Here is a 22,353-nt window from a genome sequence, read left to right as displayed (position 1 = left end):
ACACAGTGACGTCTCCGTTTGGAAGAAATAAAAAATTTAAAAAATCCTTTCATGACACTGGCAGGGTGCAACAAAATATCCACATCTGGGGGCTAAAAAGCAAAGCAATGACGCACTAAGACTCACACTAAGAATCAATACCGTATCACAAAACATAACTTATCAATACTCAAGTGTATCGATATTTTCTTACATCCCTAAATCCGGGCGCTTTCTTTATGACCTGTGATGGTACACTATCTTTTTTTTATCTATGGCTTAAGTTTTGCACAAATCTGTAATGGAAACCACCTAATGAGTCACTAAAAAACACACGGTTTTGCTGTTTGTTGGTCTCTGACAGTCTGCAGCTTGACAGGCGTTTTGTCGTCCACCTCCTGACGACAAAGTCAGCTCATGTACTATGTCACCTCACAAACATTGATATGATACATATGAAACATGAAAACTTGTTCGTGGTTTGCAAAAATGTAAAATTCTTCTGAATACTGCTGAAATTCTGCAATTTTACCAAATAAACTGTTAAGAAATAAAACTGTACTTCTGTTTATACCCTTAAATCTAGTTCACTAGACTTTTGCAGCCCTTCCAACATTTTCTGATCTTATACAAATTGTCCAAATTTTCATAAGTGAAATCTACAAATCTCATACAGTAAACTGATTTATGATGCAGGTTAACAGGAGCGTTTGGTTGTGGAAAACAGGTCATGTGATCCTGTAACCAGGGCAAAGCGTAGCAGTGTGACAGTGAAGCCTGGCGCTCTGAAGAGTCAATGATTAACTCCTGAGGACATGTTGGGTGACTTCCTTATCTTTGGACAGACCTCTGTGGTCAGACAGAGGGGTGTGCTCAGCTCAGGCTTTGTCTCACCTGCTTCTGCGGCTTTTTGTGTTTTCACTGCACTGTCACACTGCTGGGAACATGTCCGTCTCCGTGCCGCCACCAAAATGCCTGCAGAAACCTTTGGTGGTTCCTCATCGCCACATGTTTGGACCGGGACCTTCCAACGTGCCTCCGCGGATCTTGGAGGCCGGGGCCAACCCGGTCATTGGACACATGCATCCGGAGATATTTGAGGTACCGCAGGACATGATGGAGCCTATCAAGAGAGAGAAAAGATCAAGTTAACCCTTCGGGCTCACTCTGATATTACACACACTCGCATCACTCGCACACAAAACACACTTCTCAAGATCAGGCTTTAAGAAATATTATACATTAATACTATTTTCTTTTTTCATTGGGTTTATCTTCTCATGTCACTGATTTTTGTCATGTCACTGTTTTGAAATGAAAAAACACAAAACTGAATTATTTCTGAATTATTTATAATATACTACATACTTGGTAGCTTATTTATTTATTTAATCAAATGATTAATTGATTGATTTTCCCAGTCTGGGATATGTCAGTGATCAGCAGCTACATTGACTGTGACAGGTCACCTAGTGGAAATAGCATGTATTTCCTCCATATGCCAAATATGGTGCAAAGGTTTTCAACATCATTCTGCACAGAGAAACAACTACTCAGTTTCAGAGAGAGTGATCAGTGTTATTGTTGTCAATGTGTTTAATTTTCAGGTAATTTGCAAATTTTGGGGCCATGTCTTGTTCAGTTGCTTATTACCTTCTCCCCGTGTTTTTTGAAGAAATCAAACCATTTAGCTCAGGTTACAAAGGGTTAAACTACCTTTTTCACCAACCCTCACTTATTTACTGTCACAGATCATGAGTGACATTAAAAGTGGAATCCAGTACATGTTCCAGACACGCAACAACATGACTTTAGCGGTGAGCGGCACCGGTCACACAGCTATGGAGTGTGCCATCTTCAACGCAGTGGAGCCCGGCGAAGGCGTCCTGATGGCGGTCAACGGCATATGGGGAGAGCGAGCAGCAGATATGGCGGAGAGGATAGGTAAGACCTTATTTTATTTTTTTATTGTAAGCGAATCCTATAGTTTTTAGTAACCAACATCTGAACAGGAATAAACAGTGCATTTATTGGGGACTGTTTTCAGATGCGGATTAATCCACATTTGATGCATAAGTATTTGCAGCGGCAGGAAGTTTGATGGAAGACTGATTCAAAATAAACTCCATCATAATGAAGAAATATGTCACCCACTTTGGTTCTTGTAGCCTTTTTTTAGACAAAAATGCAGATACCACCATTCTTATTCTTTGTGTAGTAGTTAACTGATGGAATAATCATGATTCAATCATGATTTACCAGCCGGATATCCTGTGTTTTAACCCAACAGGTGCCAGAGTAAATACCATAGTGGCGCCCCCTGGTGGTTTCCTCACTAACGCAGAGATTGAGCAGGTATCACTCTGATTCTCCAATTATCAGGTTACTTTGATACATTTTGTTAAAGCAACTCAGGGTGTCCATTTAACAATTATGCCTTTCATTTTAGATAAAGCATGGTATTATTGATTTACTCTTATAATAAATTGTTGATTTTTTAACTTAAAATTGTATTTTTATTTTTTTTTTACATTTTTTTATTCAAACATTGATACTATTGATTATTTTTTGACATTTTACAGATATTTTGTATCACTTTGTATTTGTATTACTCATTAATTATTATTAGAAGTAGTAGTATTTCATTTGATTGATTCATTTTGAACATGTAAAAAAAGAAATGAATAATCTAAATAAAACAGTGATCAACAATTTCCTCAAAATGTAATTACAGTCTTCATAATATTAAAACAACAATAATAATTTGAATTCTTTGTTTTGAACAGTAAATAACAAATAAACAGTAATCCTAAAGCAAACTTTCTAATCCACTATTTACTGTGTATACAAGTCAATTTGTTTGTTATTATCATGATCAGCATTGTCATCATCATCATTTTAATTTGATTTATTTATAATGAACACTAAAAAAAATAAAATAAAATAAAGTGATCTTAAAGCAAAATTGCAAATACACCTTTATACAAGTAACTATTTTTGTTTTTTTATTATCATTATTATTGTGAATATTATTATTGAACAATCACAATTACAGCTCAACTTAATTTCTCACTTTTATTGTCACTATCTCTATCTCTGATCGTCTCTCCATGTAAAGGGTTACTGTGTGTGTTTCTCATCCAGAGATGGACATTGAAACTTTAAACTACTGATGTCTGCCTTGAATTTATCATCATCACATTATCACAAAACTGAGGGGGGGGCTAAATAAATAACAGTCTAAACAAAAATAAAACTTGTGTGAAAGCTGTAGTCTGTGTGTTCATACTGTGGTGTCTGCACAGGCGTTATCCAAACACCGGCCCGTGCTGCTCTTCGTTGCACATGGAGAATCCTCTACAGGAGTCTTGCACCCTTTAGACGGCGTCGGGCAGCTGTGCCACAAGTAAGACTCCTCTGTCACCATCACACCTGGAACATAAAGGTCAGATTAAATCTGTGTAATGACTTGTGCACGCAGGTATAACTGCTTGTTTCTCGTCGACTCTGTGGCGTCTGTGGGAGGAACCCCTCTGTACATGGACCTGCAAGGTTTAGTATGAAATCCTGAGAGATGTTTTCAGTCTCTCTGGGGCAGCTGAAAAAAAAACATTAACTGTGTTATAATATCTGTTTTAAATAAACCAAATAGAAGTTTTTGTTTTGTTATGATCTGCAGAAATAGACATCCTGTACACGGGATCCCAGAAGGTTCTGAATGCTCCTCCGGGCACAGCGCCCATCTCCTTCAGCGAGAGAGCGTGGTGAGAGACGTATATACAACCAATACTTTGAAATCAAAAGATCATGTGAATTTATGTTTAAACCTTTGGGACCTGAGTTAATTAGTTTAGCAAAAACATGGAAATAATGCAGTAAGCAATAAAAGAAGAAATTCTATGAATAATGAATATGTATTATTATTGTCTTTCCGTAATGACATTTTTTAAAACATTCTTAATTATTTATCTTTTTATTAATGTATATTGTGCACCACAGGGAGATCGCAGTTTCATTGTATTTCTGTTCATATGATGACACATAAAGATCTTCTTCAAGAAGAATGACTGCCCCAAAATTTAGCAAGAAATTAGTAAAAAAAAAAAATAACCTGAAAATTAGTTAAAAAACAAAATAGAATAAATTAATTGATTAATTTAAAAATAATAATAATAATAATAATAACAACAACAAGGATAGTAATAATCATAGAAAATTTAAAAGTAAAATGACATGAAAAAGAATGTTGAATACATTTTTTAAAAAAAGAAATGATGTGGTGCTTAAAAAGTTTCCTCATATTTTGGAAAAATAAACAAATGCACTAATTTGCTCAGGATTCCAAGATTTAAACACTTGTGAAAAGCGTCTCAAAGCAGCATTAAAAAGTGATGTTGCTTTAGTGTGAAAGGGTTAATCTGTCCACAGCCAGAAAATATTCAACCGAAAGACAAAGCCCGTGTCGTTCTTCTTGGATCTGAGCTGGCTCGCAAACTACTGGGGATGTGATGGCAAGCCGTCAAGAGTGTGAGAGACGAGAACTGATCAGATCTCAAACTGTTGTCTCATTTTTAACCACCAGTTTCTGAATACTGCTTCATCTCTTTCATTTCCTCTCTAAAGATATCACCACACAGGTCCAGTCAGTGCATTTTACTCTCTGAGGGAGAGTCTGGCTGTCCTCGCTGAAGAGGTGGGACATGTTTGAATTATTTATTTGGTTTTAATCTGTTGGAGCATCAACGTTTGTGTCACTGAGCAGGTTGTACAGTGACAAAAATGTACCATTCCACCTCTGTAATAACATGTCACAACAAAACATCTAATTAACCAATAAGAAACCAAACAGTCCAGTATGTTCACTCGCCATCATCCAGCAGCACAATTCATTAATATCATAAAGACATAAACAGAAACATTATCAAGCAGAACAAGCACAGACCTCCCGCAGCCGACGCCTCCAGAGATGTCCCCCAAATCAAAATCTAACCTAACACCTACATCCAACAACACAAACCTACATCAGTGATATCAAACTTATGGCCTGTGGGCAAAATCTGGCCACTGATAGGGTGCTGGGTGGTCCCGCAATGATTTTTTAATTCACAATAAAAAATAACGTGATTCACAATGTGAATTGTTTTTGTCCTGTTAGTCTCCGTAAGGTGTCAGAGTGAATAAAACAGCATCAAAATAGAGCTTGTTGATCAAAAAAGTGCCAGTGGAGGATCCCCCACACCCCCGACAGAGGACACAGCTGAGACACTAATGTCCTAAAATAGAAGAGAAATGTTCAAAAATCATAGAAATATCCTAAAACCCTGGAAATTGGAGAAATGTCCTAAAATCTCAGAAAAGTCCTAAAATCCAAAAAGTAACCTAAAATACTAGAAATGTCTTAAAATCCTAGAAAAATCTTCAAACCCATAGAAACACCCTTAAATTTGAGAAATGTCCTAAAATCTGAGAAGCAAAGCAGGCTGAGTGTCCCTGCTGTAAATGCCCAGTGCTGTTACACTCTCCCTGATTAGTTCCCTGAAATTGATATTCTGGGTTATGCATCAGCTTTTTCATGTTTTGACTGTCTGCCTTTGTTTTGGGTTTTTTTGCATTTTAAGGGTCTGGAGAATTCATGGGACAGACATCAGAAAGTGGCGGAGTATTTCCACACCGGTCTGGAGAACATGGGACTCAAACTATTTGTCAAAGAAAAAGTGAGTCCAGCGTTCTGTTTTTGGGTTATGCGTCCATCCGTCCCATTCTTGTTAATGACTCTACTGGTTGTTGCAGAAAGCGAGACTGCCTACGGTCACCACTATTGTTGCTCCGCATGGATACGACTGGAAAGAGATCACATCCTACATCATGAAAACACATAATTTAGAGATTTCTGGGGGCCTTGGACCTTCAGTTGGCTTGGTAAGAAAAATAAAATCTGCCAAATATTTTGAATAATAGTTTGTTTAACTAAATCCCAGATATTTTGGGCGTTTTCAGGTGCTGCGTGTGGGACTGATGGGCTGTAACAGCAGCGAGGCCGGTGTTGACATGGTGCTGGCAGCACTGAGAGACGCTCTGAAACACTGCCACAAGAGCAAAGTGTGAAGGTTGCTGTAAAGATTACCCTCAATCAACTCTACTGTCATGAGAAGGAATTAATAAACCACTGTTCTCAGTAGTCTGTAGCACCTTCTGTCAGGTCTGTGATCTTCGATTACCTACTTTTTAAAATAAATATATTTTCACTGCAATCTGTGTTTTAACGTTGACATGGTGGCAGTCATGGGTCTGAGAACAGAGGGTGTCGGACTGTAAGTCGCCTTGAGGCAAAGTTGTGAATTGTGATATTAGGCTATGTAAATAAAATTGTTTGACTTGACTATTCCACTATATTAGATAACACTGCACACTTACAGAGACCATATCCTGCCCAGGATTAATCAGTGCTACTGAAAAACTCAAACCCAGTGAGTTTATGCCTTTCCGATGTGTTTTAAAAAGTAATTTTTTAGTGAAAATGTGTTTGGGAAATACTAACATACAACTGGATAAATATTAATAAGACTTGGATTATACAAACGGACATTTTGATGTTATTTAGTTGTTGCTAAAGGACCAGTGTGTAAAATTAGAGCAGGGAAACCCAGCTGGCTTGCTCGGGAGCCGGTTCTGGAAAATGACATCAGCAGCCGCACGCATGTTTCTGATTTTAGGACATTATAGGATTTCTGCACAGCTCTTGGATTTTAGCACAATTTCAGGATTTCAGCATGTTTTAAAGATATTAGCACGTTTTTTGGATTTCGAGACATTTTCAAGCTTTTAGCATATTTCTAGGATTATAGGCTGTTTCCAGGATTTAAGAATGTTTAGGATTTTAGCACATTTCTAGGAGTCAAGGACGTTTCTCGTAGGATTTTAGGATGTTACCATCGTTTCTGCATGTTTCCAGGATTTTAACATGTTTTTAGGATTTTAGCACATTTCTTGAATGTTAGAGCATTTCTGGGATTTTATGTTCCTAGGATTTAAAGACATTTCTCAGACTTTCAGACATTTCTAGGATTTTAGCACATTTCTAGGATTTGAGGACATTAGTGTCTTTCAGGACCTCTGTCGGGGGTGTGGGGGCTCTATTTACTGTTTAATGCACTCTGGCACCTTATGGAGACTAAAAGGACAAAAAATGTTCTCAGTGTGAATCACTTTAATGTTATCACGCATTAAAAAATGGTTGGGGGCCACCCAGCACCCTATCAGGGGCCAGATTTGGTGCACGGGCCATAACTTGAACACCACTGTTGTAGATTTGTCGAGAAACATATTACTGAATGGACGGGAAAGCTAGGAATAAAAAAGACCCGAAAAAACTGCTTAAATGTGAGAAGAACCGGAAATCATTTTAGATAAACCGTTTTTATGAAAAACATAATATTCTAAATCTAGCCTACTAATGTCTTACAATGTGCGGGACATTTCTTACCAGGTTGCTCATTGCCTTTTTTTGACCCCATACTTTTGTAAGAAATGAAACCAATTTGTTCTGAGATTAAAGGGTTAAATACTTGTGAGGGGCGTCTAAATGCAGCACAAGAAAAGCGATGTCAATCCCGGTTTTAACAAAAATTATTTTGTAAGTCAAACTTTTGTCAATAAAGTTGTTTTGTTTTGGTTTTTTTTAAAAGAAAAAGAAACCGGAAGTGCGTCATCGTGCTTCCTTGTTGACATTTCGCGGAGCTAAAAGGCGGGTAAACGGGGACGCGAGGACGCTGGACCCGGCGTTAGCGCGTTGTTTGGCGGTTTATCTCCGGAGAGGAGCTCGGTGCTTCATCACGGGACGGCGCGGAGGAGCAGGCGGCACCGATGGCGGCTAAAAGAGGAGCTCTGATCGTGCTGGAGGGGGTGGACCGGGCCGGGAAAACCACCCAGTGCCAGAAACTGGTCCAGGCGCTGCAGCAGAGCGGCAGACCCGCGGAGATGATCCGGTTCCCCGGTGAGACCACAGACTCTTTATACGCAGACTGTGGGTGAGACATGCCGGTGTTTACACCAGCAGCACCATTACGATAACCCAGTAACAGCAAATTTACCAGTACACTATATCAAATACTCACTGTTCTTTAACGTGAATCAGCGTCAGGATAAATACAGACCCGCCAAACCGGGAGGAAAAACCCCGGGTACTACGTCAGCGACGTAAATGCGTCATACGCCAACAGCTGTGGAACGTACAGAAGTATTCAGCTCCTTTACTGAAGTACAAGTACAAGTACTGTTACCACACTGTGAAAATACTGTTTCCAGTAAAAACTCCTGCATTGACAATCATACTTAAGTAAAGTGTTATCAGAAAAAAGTGCATTAAAAGTAAAAGTACAAAATGTAGAGAAATCAAAAGAAACAACAGCTGTGTCCCCATTCAGGGTCTGCATCCTTCGGAGGCTGCATTCGAAGGCCGATTACGTCACAGCGCTGCGCGAAGGCTGTCCCATTTGGTCACAATTCGAAGGCTCCTCCTTTCGCAGCCCACAAATGCGGCCTCTTCCCTCTGTTTGGAGGACACATCGCTACTATCCTTCGCGGCCTTCCATTTCCCAAGATTCCTTGCGCGCCCGCGATCTTCAAAAATAATGGCGGCACAGAGCGGAGATCGGAGCGTTGATTTAACTTAATGTGGGTCTTTACTCATTTGAAGATCAAACGCCAGATATGTTAAACTTAGAGGGACATTAAAATCTCATAATTTCATTCATAATACGTGACGTTAGTAATGCTAACATGTAGCCACCTAGCAGCCCCGCTGTGCTGTCCGCAGCAGCGGACAGCTCCGTCCGCAGCAGCGGAGGCTCTACTGCGCGAAAAATCAGCTTCCGACGCGGACAGAGGCACTTGTCCTCCTCCTCCAGCAAAATTTAAATAAAAAGTAAATTTTAAAAATACAGTAATTTCTTTGCTTTAGTAAATAAGAGGAAAACAGCAAAGTACTGAAAATTATTATAAAAGTAAAAACAATAGAAAATTATATATATATATATACACACACACACTAGAGCACTTTCACGTTACAGTGTAGCCGGCACAGCTCATCGAGGTTGGGCTTCTTCCTGTGATGGCCACCATGAAAACACAAAAATGTGAATATGGAATCGTACCGACCTTCGACATTATTAGAGTACCAGAGCTCGTAGAGGCGATTCTCAAGCGTAAATAGCGTTTTTTCTATGTACACTGAGAGCAACAAATAAAGGAGTCAAATCTTTTGCATTTCTACTCATATTTGGCCAGTAAACGGACACCGATTCTACTATGTAACGTATGTAATGTGCCGCGGTGTGTTTTTTGGGGGGGCAGACAGGACTACGACGATTGGCAAGCTGATCAGCGCCTACCTGGAGAAGAAGAGTGATCTGGAGGACCACACGGTGCACCTGCTGTTTTCTGCAAACCGCTGGGAGCTGGTGTAAGACGACCTGCTTTATCGTGTTCAAGTGAAAGTTTACATGAACTGATTTCACTGTCTGACGTGTCGCAGCAGCACAGGTGTGTCTGATTACCTTAACCATGGCTGCATTCCACTTAGTGAAGGCCCCTGTGCTGTGCTTGCTCACTGGAGCAGCTTACTGGTGCTTTTCCTGCTAAGACAAAGTTGGGGCTGTTTCTGCCAAAACAAGAAGGATCTTTACTAAAAAGGTCCGTCTGCTGTCGGACACGTAGAATAACAATGACGACAACAAACACTTTTAGTGTAAATTGATGGCACAAACATGACCTGATTGGTTACATCACAACCTGTTTCATTGCTGCCGGCCACGAATTGGTCCCATTAGTCACTTAGACAAAAAACAAGGGAAAAACTATAAGTTATAGCTGACATTTTCTTATAATAAAATAATTGTGACCACAGGCCTTTAATGAAGAAGAAGCTGGAGCAGGGCACCACCCTGGTGGTCGACAGATACGCCTTCTCTGGAGTGGCTTTCACCAGTGCAAAGCCGGTGAGTCTTCTCTCAGCCTTTCAGACTCTGACACCATTCAGACCGGACAATCTGCTGAGTTTGACATGTTCGTCTCCTTCAGGGTTTCTCTCTGGACTGGTGCATGAAACCTGACGTGGGACTGCCGAAGCCGGACCTGGTCATGTTTCTGCAGCTCAGTCCGGCTGAGGCCGCTCTCAGAGGTCAGTTTGGAGAAGAGAGATACGAGACGAGCGTTTTCCAACGAGCGGTTCAACAGAAATTTGAACAGCTGATGAAGGATCCTTCGGTCGACTGGAAGGTACGAGGCTGCTCCGCATCGTGCGGCTGAGATTCCAGAGAAGTTGTGTGCAAAACGTCAATAAAATAATGCAATGATTTCTAAATCCTTTGCAACCCATTTTCAGTTGACTTCAGTACAACAGTGACGCTCAACTTTCAGCCCGCAGGCCAAATCTTCCAAAGAGAGCTTGTTTATGGAAAAATAATAATAATAACAAAAGGGGCCAGTGGAGGATCTCAAGCATCCCTCGACAGAGGTCTGAGCTAAGCCCCCAATACTGTGAAACCCCAGCAGCGTCCTAAAATCAGAAAAATGCTCTAAAATCCTAAAGATGTCTTGAAGTCCCAGAAACATTCTCAAAACCGCGAAATGTCCTCAAATCCTAGAAACTTTCTAAAATCCGTGAATCAAACTAAAATCATCCAAACATCCAAAAGGATGAGAATGGTACGAAAACGTAAATTCCCAGAAATGTCCAAAAATCCGAGAAACATCCTTAAATCCTAGAAATGTTGTAAAATCCTAAAAATGTCCTACAGTCGGAGAAACATTCACGGGGCCGCTTTGACTGGCCTCCTGTCACTTTGCAAACATAAGTGGAGCAAAGCAAGCTGAGTGTCTCTGCTCTAAAAGACGAGATATTTCATGTGCAAACTGTTCATTTTTGATAAACACACACTTATTGTGAATCTGATCACTGCAACACGTTTCAGCATTTATTTTGCCTTCGCAGATGTGAAGTTACCCATGATGCCATGGGCACTAACTCCCCCACATACCGTCACAGATGCTTTGAACTTTGAGCTGAAAACAATCTGGACGTTCCTTTTCCGCTTTAGCTCTGAGGACACGAAGTCCAAGATTTCCAACAACAATTTGAAATGTGGACTCGTCAGACCACAGTTCACTTTTCCACTCTGTCGGTCCGTCTCCGATGAGCTCAGAGAAGTCTGCGGTGTTTCTGGATGTTGTTGATATTTGGTACATTCTGAATTGATGAGCTGTGTTCGCTGACGGTGGTTTCCCAACGTGTCCTGAGCCCGTGTGCTGGAGCGCCGTCCGAGGGATCAAAGGTCGCAGGCAGTTTTTTTTCAGCCTTCGTGTGCAGATTGTTCTCCGGATTGTGAGTCTTTTGGTGACATTATGGATTGAAAATGGGGAAATTTTGGTCCTTAACTTTGAGTTCTGAAGATGGGAACGGAGTTACGAGTTGACAGATCTGTCTGATATCAGACGAGCTGAAATCCATAACTTCTTTGCAATTCTTCGTAGAGAGATGTTTCACAAAGAGGTGAACCTCTCGCGTCCTTGCTTGTGAATAACTGAGCTTTTTGAGGTTTCCCGCTTTCATAGCCAATCATAATCAGCTGTTACCAGTTAACCTGTTAACCGCCAATATGTTCCCAACAGGTGTTTTAATGAGCATTACTCAACTTTCCCAGTCTTTTGTTGCTCCTGTCCCGACTTTTTTTGGAAAGTGTTGCAGACGTCAAATTCAGAATGAGTGCATATTAACAAATAAAAAATCTGTTTGAATATTAAATATCTTGTCTTACATTGAATGTAAGCTCAAAAAGGATTTGCAAATCATTATATTCGTTTTTTATTTACGTTTCACACCGTGGTCGACTTTTTGGAGAGAGTGTTTTGTAAATTTATTCTCAGATGTTATTTAAATCAGTAACACAAATCTCTTTTTTTGGTCTGAATTGTCTGCTTCAGGTGATTGATGCCTCTCAGAGCGTCGAAGACGTGCACAAGGTCATCACGACGCACAGCCTGAACACCATCAACACGGCTCAGAACCTCGAACTGGGAAAGCTGTGGACGTAATCCCGAACCAGTCTGCAGTCACTCTGCTGGTGGGAGACCAACGCAGTCTGCTGGAGCAGCAACTAAACAGCAGCAAACAACTTTCTTCACGCTTCACTTAACCCTTTGAAACCTGGAGCGACGTCACTTTTCTTGCGCTGCGTTCAGACGCCTTTCAGAATATTTAAACCTTTGACCCTTGAGCAAATTAGTGAGATTTCTTTCAAAATTTTTGGGAAAAGACAGTTGCAACTTGGCAAGAAATGTTCCACATATTTCAAGAAATTAGTAAATGTAGGGGATTTTTTTTTTTTTCAAAAGCTGGGGAAAATGTCTCGGGAAATTAAAATGTTATGAAAAATATATTTATACTTGTTACAAAATTATTCTAATTTTTCTGAAGTTATTTTCTTAAGTCTTTCCCAAGTTTTGATTGCTTTGATTGTCTTTTCCCTTTTCACATTTTCCTTCCCTGAAATGACCACATCGATTCTCCCTACTGGTTAATTTTCATTACTATATGACAGCTTTTGTAAATATAAATATAAAAAAAAAGTATTCAGAACAGAATTAGAATTTTAAAAAATTGTCGTTTTTTTCTTTAATATTTTTGGCAATTTTGATGGAAACATACTGTTTTTCTGTTTAAAAATGTTTACAATTATTAGATTTTTTTATTTTTTGGGGAGATTTTTGAAGAAAACAATTAAGCATTTTTTTCATTGTCTTTTTTTAAACTAATTTTTGGGTAATTTTCTTATTTTGATTTGTTTCCTTTTTTGTTGCTTATCTTCTTTTTCCCGTGTTTTTGACAGAACATTGCTCAAGTCTCAAAGGTTTATAAGCATTTTATTTAAATGCAGAGAAGAAATTCCTTGGCTTAACTTCAAATATAAGAGATGTATCATCGTCAAATATCAGATTCTGACTTTATTTGTTTTTAATCCTCTTACATGTGTATTGTTCTTTCACCTGTCTATATACTGTGATTAAATAAATAATCTTCAAATGAACTAGTGTATATGTTTCAGACTTGGCAAGGATACTTTGCATGAGCAATTAATGCAACTTGTCTGCAGATCTGACTTGATTTGGTTTCATTACAGGCTGTTACAGACTCGAGTTATTAGTGACAAACCGCGGAAGCCATGGGCATCATGATCCTTCGTGTTTCTATACAACATAAAACTGTTATGGCATTTTTACTTATGGAGTCAGGGAAAGGCACCATATCACTTCAGAATAAACATTTAAAGTGTTAAGACTCAAATGGAAACACAGAGAGTGTGTGTGTGTGTGTGTGTGTATGTGTGAAGATGTGCATACAGAATTTATCCTGAGCTCCTGCTACGGCTTCCACCAGGCAGTCTCGATGTTGGATACAGAGAGCATTCGGAGGCTGTTGAGAAGAACGCTGTGTGACACACTGACTACGCCATTGGAGCTGGACCGGCTCAAGAGGTCTCCAGTTCATGTTCATCCCCTCAGGCTTCCCTTCTGACGCAGAGAAAAGACGCAGAATCTCTCGCCAACTGTCGGCAAATCATTGTTCGTTATGTTCCTCACAGGGAAAGGATCTCAAACTCTTCGTCTTCTGAGTCGAAGAACCGCTCCAACCTATCCGAGTCCGAGAAATCTGCGAAGTGAGCGTCAACACGAGAAAGAAAAACATTAAATTTCATTAATGGATTTTTTAAAAGTATATTCTGCAGAAAAATGTGCAGTTCCTTTACCAGGGGTGAGGTTAAGGGCGTCCACGCTGACCATGTGAGAGGGCTGACTGTCAACCAGCTCAAACATGGGCAGGCCGCCTCTGTTACAGGACAGCTAGAAGAGAAGGACCATCAATCATTTCATGACCAGAGTTCATCATTTTTACCATTAAGTTTCCATCATTCTTCCATGATTTTGAGGCAAATTTAAGAATTTTCATTCTCTGAAGCTACCATCGATACTACTTATCCGTTATTTTTCATTACTATATAATAGCTGTTTGAAATATATATTATTTTAAAATAATTATTTCAGAACAGGATTACAACTGAATATTTAGATATAATGTAGGTACTGTCCGTTATCTATGAGAGGTTGATCGGGAGGTGCAAAATGTGGAGGTGTGTCAAATGATTTTTTTTTAGCACTGGGAAGGGAGTTATGTTTTTTATTTTTAGCTTCTTTTTTTTTTTTTTTAAACCACCCATTTTAAATTTTTGTGGCCTTTTTCCTTTAAAATGTTTAGCAATTTTTGAAGAAAACCATTTGGGCAATTTTTAAAAAAAAATTTCCCTGGTTATTTTTGAACAAAACATTGGTGATTTTGGGGGGTGGGCAGTGATTTGTGAAGAAAACAATTAGATGATTATTTTACTTTTGGCATTTTTGTTTTGTTTCGGCAATTCAAAAAAAAGCCTCTCTAATAGTCCAGCACATCCCTGATAATTACCTCATACAACCCCACTTCAAAGAAAATCCAAACTATCCCTTTAACTGCTACAGACGAGTCGAGGGAGCAACAAAAGAGCAGTGTTCACGGAAACGTACCCTTCTTATGCGCATACACCAGTCATCAAACTCGTCCTCTGTTCTGCAGAAGAAACCCTGGCAGAGACCAAAAACAATAAGCTGCTGAACATCTGAGTTACAGTACAAAGTGTTCAGCCTGCTCACATTCACAGCCAACAATGGGCTCAGTTTGCTCTCTGCCATAAAACCCTCTCCAGCATTCCTACCGCTGCGATGGATGGATCCAGCTCACAGATGTGCATGCGGCAGGGCGGGTGCTGACAGTGGTACGTCTCATCGGGGACCTGGCCGTCTTCACATGGATCCACTGCGGGCTGAGTGGTGTGCGGGTCTAAATAGATGAGTTCCTCTCCTAAAGAAAAAAAAAAGACGCATGTTTATAATTATTACTCTCTGTGTTGGTAGAATTAAAAATGGTGAACATGAGTGTGCAGTGACCAGCTGAGTGTTTTATTTCACAAACACAGAGACCAGACATACCGACATAACCAATGAAGTAATGGGCACTGTTGGGTTTTCCCCCAATAACACCCAGGGACTGAGGCAGCATGAAGCATTGCTGTGAAAAGAGACAAGAGGGTTTATCTCACCCCAGCTGCAGCTGCGTTACCTGCTGTCAGTAGGGCTGGGCGATATGGCTTTAAAATATTAGGCAGGCCTTTTATAAAGTGGCTAAAATATGTTTTTTTAATCAACCCACGCAGGGTGCATGCTCTGTCTGTTTCTGCAAACCAAGGGCGCCGACCGCCAGCTCCTGTATGTAACACAGTGACTATACATGAGTATCAAAGACAGCCTCACTTCAAGAATGCACAGCTATCACTTTAATTCTCTGCTAGGCTAATTTATACAACATGAAATGCCATAGGCTTATGCTAATAACATTAGCATGTTGTATTTGTTGAGGAAACCTGTTTAATATAAAACAATTCATTTGTCAGTGAACCTTGTGAGGTGTAACACAGACCCTCCATCACACAAGTCACAGCGGTGTGGGCCACATACGTAAACCCCCCCGAACTCCAGACCAGCATGACATAAAATGGTCAGTGTGGGTTTTTTTAACTTAAAAGCTGTAATTTTACATTCTGTTTTTTAATATTCATGACTTATATATAACTTATAACTTTGATGTTCTAAACTAAGAAATGAGAAAGACTTGAGGTTATTTTTTTGTTACAAGATACTTCTTGGTTGAAATCCAGCCCTTTGATATGTCTTCTGTTACTGTGGTGTGTTTCTGTCTGAACAGCGAGTTTCTTCACTCAAGCATCTAACTGTGTGTTCACACCAGACATGACGCGAGCGTTTCGTGCAGTGTGTTACGTTCAAAGTCAATGCAAAGGAAAGACACGAATTGGCGCCGGGTAGCATGATGGATGTGGCGCAAATGAAGCGAAAAGAGCAATTTCATGAGAGTTGACCAATCTGAACTCTGGTGACGTCGTGAGACGTAGCACATACCGTCGGTTGATCAACGACAAGATGGAGGAGAAACTTATCGTTGCTGTGTGTTGCTACCCCGAGCTCTTCGATACAACCTCTTTTTTTTTTTTTTTTTTACAAAAACAGAAATAAAAAGAAACTCCCTTGGAGGAAAGTTAGTGAGGAGGTCGGATTATCTGGTAAGTTGACAAAACATTTTTCTGTTACTTGATTACAGCAGCCGTTAACAGCAGCCTTTTATATTTAAACACTTAACCGGCCTAACGTTTGCCGATTTCTCTCGTGAGTAGCTTGCGTGTGTGAAGCAAAACCAAACATTCTGGCGTTTTTATTTCATTTTGTTGTTTTTTTACGTTCAGTGTGACCGCACAGTAAAAGCACAATAACTGTTTTTGTTGAAAAAATAGGAATCTTGTGAGAGAATCCTGATCTCAACTCTTAAGGAGAAAAATCCTGATTGACATTTCAGCAAAAACCGCGCAGCCCTACATGTGAGCAGTTTTATTGTTCTGGCTGATTGTGTTTATGTGAGTACAAAGGTGTGTTTGTTATATCAAACTCATGAAGATATCAAACAAGCAATTCAGTTGTCTCATTTTGTAAATCAAGTTTCCAGTGACAACCCCCATATTACAGCATACAGCGGTCATTATATCCCACAGAAAACTTGTTAGACTCAGAGAGTAATACTTCCTTCACCTTGAGGGTTTCGATGTAGGCCTCGTTGATGTCAGTCAGGCCCAGCCTGAGCGGGATGAGCAGGACTAGAGGTTTCCAGAGGGCCGTCTCCTCCTCCGCCAGGGCACACGCCCCCTCCAGGCAGCCATTGAGCTCCCCCACTCCCTCCGCTCCCCCACAGGCTCCTGCAACGTCCAGCCAGGGCATACAGAGGCGCTCTGCAGTGAAGAAAATGATCACAACGAATAAACACAAAGTTACTGAAATATTACCATCATTTATGTTGGAAAAACAAAAGAAAAATATGCTGTTTGTAGCCACTATTCAGAAAAACTGCACTGGATTAGAATTACTGCAGATCACACACAAGACTCGAGCCAGAAAAGCAGCAAGACGGTAAAATACTGACACTGGCCACTCAGCTACTTTTTGTTTTAGTCTAATTAAAACAGCAATCCATCTAACGGAGGCTTTCTGCCCTTTTTTTATTTCTGCTTTGTTTATTTTCACATTGAAAATCACCAAAATACTGTAATGACCGTCAACAGGACAAAAAAATGCACTTACTGATCTCCTCGATGACCACAGTGTTATCCATCGCCACATGTACGACTAATCTGCTCCACGTATCAAACACTGCCAGCTTCCTGAAAACACAACGAGATTTGGAGAGACATCTTTAAATCACTGTGAACCTGCAGCTGACAGTGGGATGGATAAACACAATCAAGAGATTGGAAAAGAAAGATAGAAACTAAACTACAGATGCATCTCAAAAAATGTGGTTATGGTGAAAAAGTTTAATTTTCTTCGTAATTCAATTCAAAAAGTTAAACGTTCATGCATTATATATTCATTACACAGAAATCGAAGATATTTTAAGCCTTTTTTTGTTTTTGTTTTACGTAACGAGTTTAGAATATATTTAAATTTCACTTTTATATAACTTTTAATACCTGATGGAAATTCTTAAACTTTCTCCACAATATTCACATTTTTTGAGACACACCTGTATAATGGGAATGCACCGTTACAAAATATGTTATGTTTCTACATTTAAAAATCTTTTTTATCAATATGTTTCTTGTTTTTGTTTTGTAAGATCCAATAAAAAACATGTCTGATATTTGTATTTTTGTCATTATTTGAATTTATATTTATTATGGTTTATTGACTTACATAACCTTTTAGCTTCGGTCGTGCAGGTTGTAGATATGTGAGACATTCGAAAATACTCCAAGAAATGACATCACAAGAAGTAAAAATACCAATGCAGGTACTGGAAGACCATTTCTATTGCGGTGTTCAAAGGGTTGGTGTATTTGTAAGAGCGGCTGCCTGAAACTCCAGTGTGTTGGTAACTTGTAGCTTCTCTGCAGTACTTACTTTAAAACCTGGGCGACTGTGTTTGGTCCATACCACTGGCCGATAGGCTTCCCCTCTCCAACTCCCATTTGGGCTGCAGCATTTAGAACAACAAAGAAACGATGTGAGGCAAACTCTGAGGACTGCCTGAGCGAGTCCTTGATGACACTGGAAAGGTCTGACACTCCCTACTTACCAATCTGATGGATGGAATAATAGCTGTCTTTTTTGTCGATGAAGGCGTTGAGAATACTGATGTACTCTTCTCTTTGTTTCTGGCCTCGGGCCCATCTCCAGTCTGAGAACAACGAGACAGTTATCAAGCCTGTTTCAAACACGCTCTGTTTGCTGTCGTGTGAATACTGGAGAGGAGCTGCGAGTGCCACACACTGATAACAATCTGGTTTCATCTGCACATATATACACACACACAGACATATATATTGTATATATATATATATATATACTTTTTCAAATAAGTAAACCAAGTCATCATGTGTTTAACTAGTTCTTTTGCTTTTTTTCATTGTCTGTAAATATTTCTTTTTTTGTCTGTCTGCTTGTTTGCATAATTATTTCTCTATTTTCTAAATAATAAATCATAAATCATAAAGGTCCAGTCTCTTTTACTAGCCCTGTGTAACGACACATTTTGAGGAATAAAAGCTTGTTTCAATGGGAGGCTCGGTCTGGTTACCATGGTGACCATGCAGTTCATTTTTATATTAGTTCTTTGGCTACCTGCTGGAGATAACGTTAGTTAGCTGCTTAGACTGCACATACATAGATACATACATACATAGATTTTTGTCAATATGGACATGCTACACACATCATCAGCTTGGTAAAATTTTCAGCTATTCAATCATTCAGTTAATTTTATGGAAATCATGAGCACCAAAGAAGACAGAAATACCGGCAGATTAAACAAGGGAGACAAAAAAAGAGGTTTAAATAAAAACTTTGGTTGTATTTCCCGTCTTTGCTGGGTAACAGTTTTGTGTGAAAGGAAATAAAAGCCTGTCCCTTACAGACGCCTGTCCCAGATGTAAGCCTATAGAGCTCAATGATTTAAGCAAATAATGGCCTGGGCTGTTAACTGAAGCGTTATGGTGTTTATGTACACACACACAGACACTCTATCAAAGCAGCTATCGTTTTTAAAGTTGCCTCACCTCTGCCTACATGTCTACACACCAAGGCCTCGCCAAGGATCATCTGGCCGCACCGCAACATACATCCCCATCCTGTATCTGATGTTGGTCCTGTCCCACCTGAATTTTTGTAATAACATGTAAAAAAGATGATTCAAATCTAACTCAAAGCGCAGTTTCGGTGCTCAGCTCAAACATTCCTTTACTCACCAATTGGTGGGAAGTTTTTTCTGTATGTGAACCACAGTCGTGACGTGACATCTGATAAAATCTCATCTTTCTCTGCGTGAAGACAAATAATCAACATATTATAATAAATCCACACTTAAAAGTGTATACATGCTACCTAATGTAAGCCCTTTAAATACAAATACTCATTCCTCTCTGTCTCACACACACGTTCTGACCCACAATCCCACCTGTGAGTGCGCTGTATTCTTTCCCCAAGATCCACACAGGCTCCGAGGTCTCAGGAAAATCTTCAAACTCTCCAAAGCGAAGTGTGTCGTACGTCAAGGTTGCTGCAAAAGAAGAGAACGCAGTTCACTGTATGTTTGGGGAATCACAGAGGCGCTGCTGCTGGTTGTACTGTTGACCACTGAACATTTACTGCAGCTGACTGAAGTGAGGCTGTTTGTCTGGGAGTAAACATGAGGTACCCATTCGCTGCTTAATACAAATTACTTCCAGGAAGGGTGATCGATATGCATATTTTTTTATAAAATATAGAAGACATTTAGTATTTGTTTCTGTGGACTAACCTGGGTCCCATTTTATATGAAAGGGAGCAAGTGAGGGAGGAATCTCCCCGTGGTAAATAAAGTTATTAGGTTTCAAGTTCCTGCCAAATGTATATCAAAGTGCAGTGATACTCAACTTACAGCCTGAGGGCCAAATCTGGCCCCAGATAGGATGCCCCCCCCCCCAACCGTTTTTCTAATTCACAATAAAAATAAAGTGATTCACACTGTGACATGTTTATGTACTTTTAGTATCCATAAGGTGCCAGAGTGGATTAAAAAGCATTCACACAGAGCATGTTGATCAAAATCTCTGATTTTAGACGTTGCTAAGATTTTAGGCTGTGTCTATGATTTTAAGGTTTTTCTGCACTTTGAGGACATTTATTGGATTTCAAGACGTTTCTCAGATTTTATGACTGTTATGACGGATTTCTAGGACATTCCTCTGATTTCAAGATGTTTCTTGTTTCTTTCCGGTTTCAGGACATTTCTAGAGTTGGGTTGTAGGACATTACTCGGTTTAATGACGTTTCTTAGCTTCAAGGACCTTACTAGAATTTTGCATGTTTCTTGGATTATATGACATATCTAGGATTTAAGGAACTTTTTTAGGATTTTAGGACATTAGGGTCTTGGCTTGGATCTCAGTCGGGGATGTGGGGATCCTCCACGGGCACTTTTTTGATAAACAAGCTCTATTCTGATGCTGTTTTATGCACTCTGGCACCGTATGGATACTAAAAGGACAAAAATAATTCACAGTGTCAATCACTTATTGGGAATTAGAAAAGGTTTTGGGGTCCACCTGGCACCCTATAAGGGGCCCGATGTGTGGCCCGCGGGCCGTAAGTTGAGTATCACTGGTTTCAGCTGATAGCATCCCGGTGCTAACAGTAGCCTGGTGTGATGGTGACAGCGCATCGACTGAGACGCTCGTCTTGGGCGTAACGTAACGTTAGCATAGAGAGTGAAACCGAGGACGGGAGGCATATCATTCAGAGTGAAACTTAACGTTGACTCAGACGACATCTGGAGGCCGTACAGGAAGTTTGACGGCGGTGCGGCGAGCTGTCAGAGCGGGCGAACCGCCACAGTCAGCAGGCTAACGGTGGTTAGCAGTTAGCTTTAGTCATCATTTTAGCAGCTAACGTCACCGACGCTACAAAGCAGTCTGTGTCTGCCGGGAGCTCGTGAAACAGTCGTGACAGAGCGGGGGTTTGTCGCCAGGTGTGACACGGCGCTGCTGTGGTTATTTAGTGATAATGATATCTTGTTACGGAAGATAAAGAAATGTTATTTTCCTGTTAAATTTCGCTTACCTGCATCCATCCCGACGGTCTTCACCCTATCTTGTTTGTTGTTCTCTGGACTCCGACCCAGCGGACCAATCAGAGCGCAGCACTGCTGTGGAATCTGGACGGAGGCGGGACTTTTCTAGCGACATTCAATCAGATCTGAGAGGCGGGCTCACGCTGCCTTGACCAATCAGGAGTGGATGACGTATGTGTCCCGTTGAAAACAGTTCACGTTACAGATTAACCCTTTCATGTATAAACAAATACTGTGTAAACAATACTAAATTAATTACAGACACACACACACACACACACACACACACACAGATATGAACTTTCTTTCTTGAGGTCAAATTCTTATTTATTTTTAAATTTTATTTTATTTTTTCGTGTAACTTTTTTATACTCATTTCTCACTTGTTTTTGGGCCATATCTTAAGTTGCACGCGACTTTTTTTCCTTCCCTGTTTCTGAAATAAATCAAGTAAATGTGCGCAGGTTTCAACGCATTAAACAATTTTATTATATGCACATCAAATGTGTTCATTCCTTGAAACCTGAGCAAATTGGTTTGATTTTCTTCAACAACACGGGTAAAAGGCAAAGAGCAACGTGGTAAGAAACGTCAGTGGCAAGACATAAGTAGCATAAGACAATTATTTTCAAAAAAAGTCCTGGAAAGTTCGGGGAATTATATTTAATAATGCGATTTGGTTTGCGATTCTAATTAAAGATATCTCTAACTCAGTTCTCTAGTCTGTTCTTGCATTATATCAATGGAGTCCAAGGATGAAAAGAGATGTCATGTCTGCCTCTGATAAAGCTCCTCTACTATTCATCTTATGTCTGAAGAAATAAAATAAAATATTGGACAGGCAGTTTAGTCAGAAGCACTTAATTGCAATATGAGCTGGAAAATATTTCCACACTTTAATGTCTGTAATTCATTTATTAAAATAATTGAAGTAATTGCAACCTGAGTAAATTGACACAATGAGACCGGAGTGGACACCAGTGGAGACACTGGCGGAGAGTGGAGCGGACACCAGTGGAGACACCGGCGGAGACTGAGACCGGAGCGGACACAAGTGGAGACACTGG

The 22,353-nt window shown here is 40.0% G+C and overlaps 3 protein-coding genes and 1 long non-coding RNA gene across 6 annotated transcripts; 2 read left to right on the top strand and 2 right to left on the bottom strand.

Moving 5' to 3' along the window:
- The first annotated feature begins 924 nt into the window (after nucleotides 1-924).
- agxta (alanine--glyoxylate aminotransferase a) lies at nucleotides 925-6,230 on the top strand. Its single transcript, XM_042483862.2, has 11 exons — nucleotides 925-1,080; nucleotides 1,731-1,923; nucleotides 2,270-2,334; nucleotides 3,285-3,385; nucleotides 3,461-3,531; nucleotides 3,659-3,743; nucleotides 4,408-4,506; nucleotides 4,603-4,672; nucleotides 5,598-5,693; nucleotides 5,770-5,898; nucleotides 5,977-6,230. The coding sequence occupies exons 1-11, from the start codon at nucleotides 925-927 to the stop codon at nucleotides 6,082-6,084; spliced, it is 1,173 nt and encodes a 390-aa protein (XP_042339796.2). The 3' UTR covers nucleotides 6,085-6,230.
- On the bottom strand, nucleotides 963-11,533 carry LOC148189620 (uncharacterized). Of its 3 annotated transcripts, none has more exons than XR_015776690.1 (3): nucleotides 11,016-11,533; nucleotides 3,269-3,411; nucleotides 963-1,102 (listed from the first exon to the last, which is right to left on the bottom strand). It is a non-coding gene; the product is annotated as an uncharacterized LOC148189620 (long non-coding RNA). The 3 variants fall into 3 exon arrangements; XR_015776692.1 differs by lacking the exon at nucleotides 11,016-11,533 and adding an exon at nucleotides 9,534-9,900; XR_015776691.1 differs by lacking the exon at nucleotides 11,016-11,533 and adding an exon at nucleotides 8,094-8,754.
- Nucleotides 7,686-13,061, top strand: dtymk (deoxythymidylate kinase (thymidylate kinase)). The gene is made up of 5 exons (XM_042481880.2): nucleotides 7,686-7,972; nucleotides 9,331-9,439; nucleotides 9,884-9,974; nucleotides 10,057-10,254; nucleotides 11,959-13,061. Exons 1-5 carry the CDS (start codon nucleotides 7,843-7,845, stop codon nucleotides 12,067-12,069), a joined length of 639 nt encoding a protein of 212 aa, XP_042337814.1. The 5' UTR covers nucleotides 7,686-7,842; the 3' UTR covers nucleotides 12,070-13,061.
- atg4b (autophagy related 4B, cysteine peptidase) lies at nucleotides 12,959-21,375 on the bottom strand. Its single transcript, XM_042483953.2, has 13 exons — nucleotides 21,277-21,375; nucleotides 19,634-19,735; nucleotides 19,425-19,496; nucleotides 19,236-19,334; nucleotides 18,257-18,358; nucleotides 18,082-18,154; nucleotides 17,263-17,342; nucleotides 16,717-16,913; nucleotides 15,052-15,130; nucleotides 14,778-14,923; nucleotides 14,590-14,646; nucleotides 13,782-13,875; nucleotides 12,959-13,684 (listed from the first exon to the last, which is right to left on the bottom strand). The coding sequence occupies exons 1-13, from the start codon at nucleotides 21,284-21,286 to the stop codon at nucleotides 13,611-13,613; spliced, it is 1,185 nt and encodes a 394-aa protein (XP_042339887.1). The 5' UTR covers nucleotides 21,287-21,375; the 3' UTR covers nucleotides 12,959-13,610.
- Between the last annotated feature and the right edge of the window lie 978 nt (nucleotides 21,376-22,353).

The sequence above is a fragment of the Plectropomus leopardus genome, chromosome 5 (genome assembly GCF_026936395.1).
Source record: "Plectropomus leopardus strain MGB_pleo_1.0 chromosome 5, ASM2693639v1, whole genome shotgun sequence".
Classification (NCBI taxonomy): Eukaryota; Metazoa; Chordata; class Actinopteri; order Perciformes; family Serranidae; genus Plectropomus; species Plectropomus leopardus.
Note: the sequence above shows the minus strand (reverse complement) of the source record. Positions and strands in the feature narration are given on the sequence as shown.

What these genes read in the sequence shown, in the direction of transcription:
- agxta (XM_042483862.2), top strand. Translation starts at nt 925, where the DNA reads ATGTCCGTCTCCGTGCCGCCACCAAAATGCCTGCAGAAACCTTTGGTG. An exon ending in CTAACGCAGAGATTGAGCAG is followed by an intron (nt 2,335 to 3,284) that starts GTATCACTCTGA and finishes GTGTCTGCACAG; the next exon opens with GCGTTATCCAAACACCGGCC. An exon ending in TCCTTCAGCGAGAGAGCGTG is followed by an intron (nt 3,744 to 4,407) that starts GTGAGAGACGTA and finishes ATCTGTCCACAG; the next exon opens with CCAGAAAATATTCAACCGAA.
- dtymk (XM_042481880.2), top strand. Translation starts at nt 7,843, where the DNA reads ATGGCGGCTAAAAGAGGAGCTCTGATCGTGCTGGAGGGGGTGGACCGG. An exon ending in CTTTCACCAGTGCAAAGCCG is followed by an intron (nt 9,975 to 10,056) that starts GTGAGTCTTCTC and finishes CGTCTCCTTCAG; the next exon opens with GGTTTCTCTCTGGACTGGTG. An exon ending in ATCCTTCGGTCGACTGGAAG is followed by an intron (nt 10,255 to 11,958) that starts GTACGAGGCTGC and finishes TGTCTGCTTCAG; the next exon opens with GTGATTGATGCCTCTCAGAG.
- atg4b (XM_042483953.2), bottom strand. An exon ending in AGAATACAGCGCACTCACAG is followed by an intron (nt 19,497 to 19,633) that starts GTGGGATTGTGG and finishes GTCTTCACGCAG; the next exon opens with AGAAAGATGAGATTTTATCA. An exon ending in GTGTAGACATGTAGGCAGAG is followed by an intron (nt 18,359 to 19,235) that starts GTGAGGCAACTT and finishes CGTTGTTCTCAG; the next exon opens with ACTGGAGATGGGCCCGAGGC.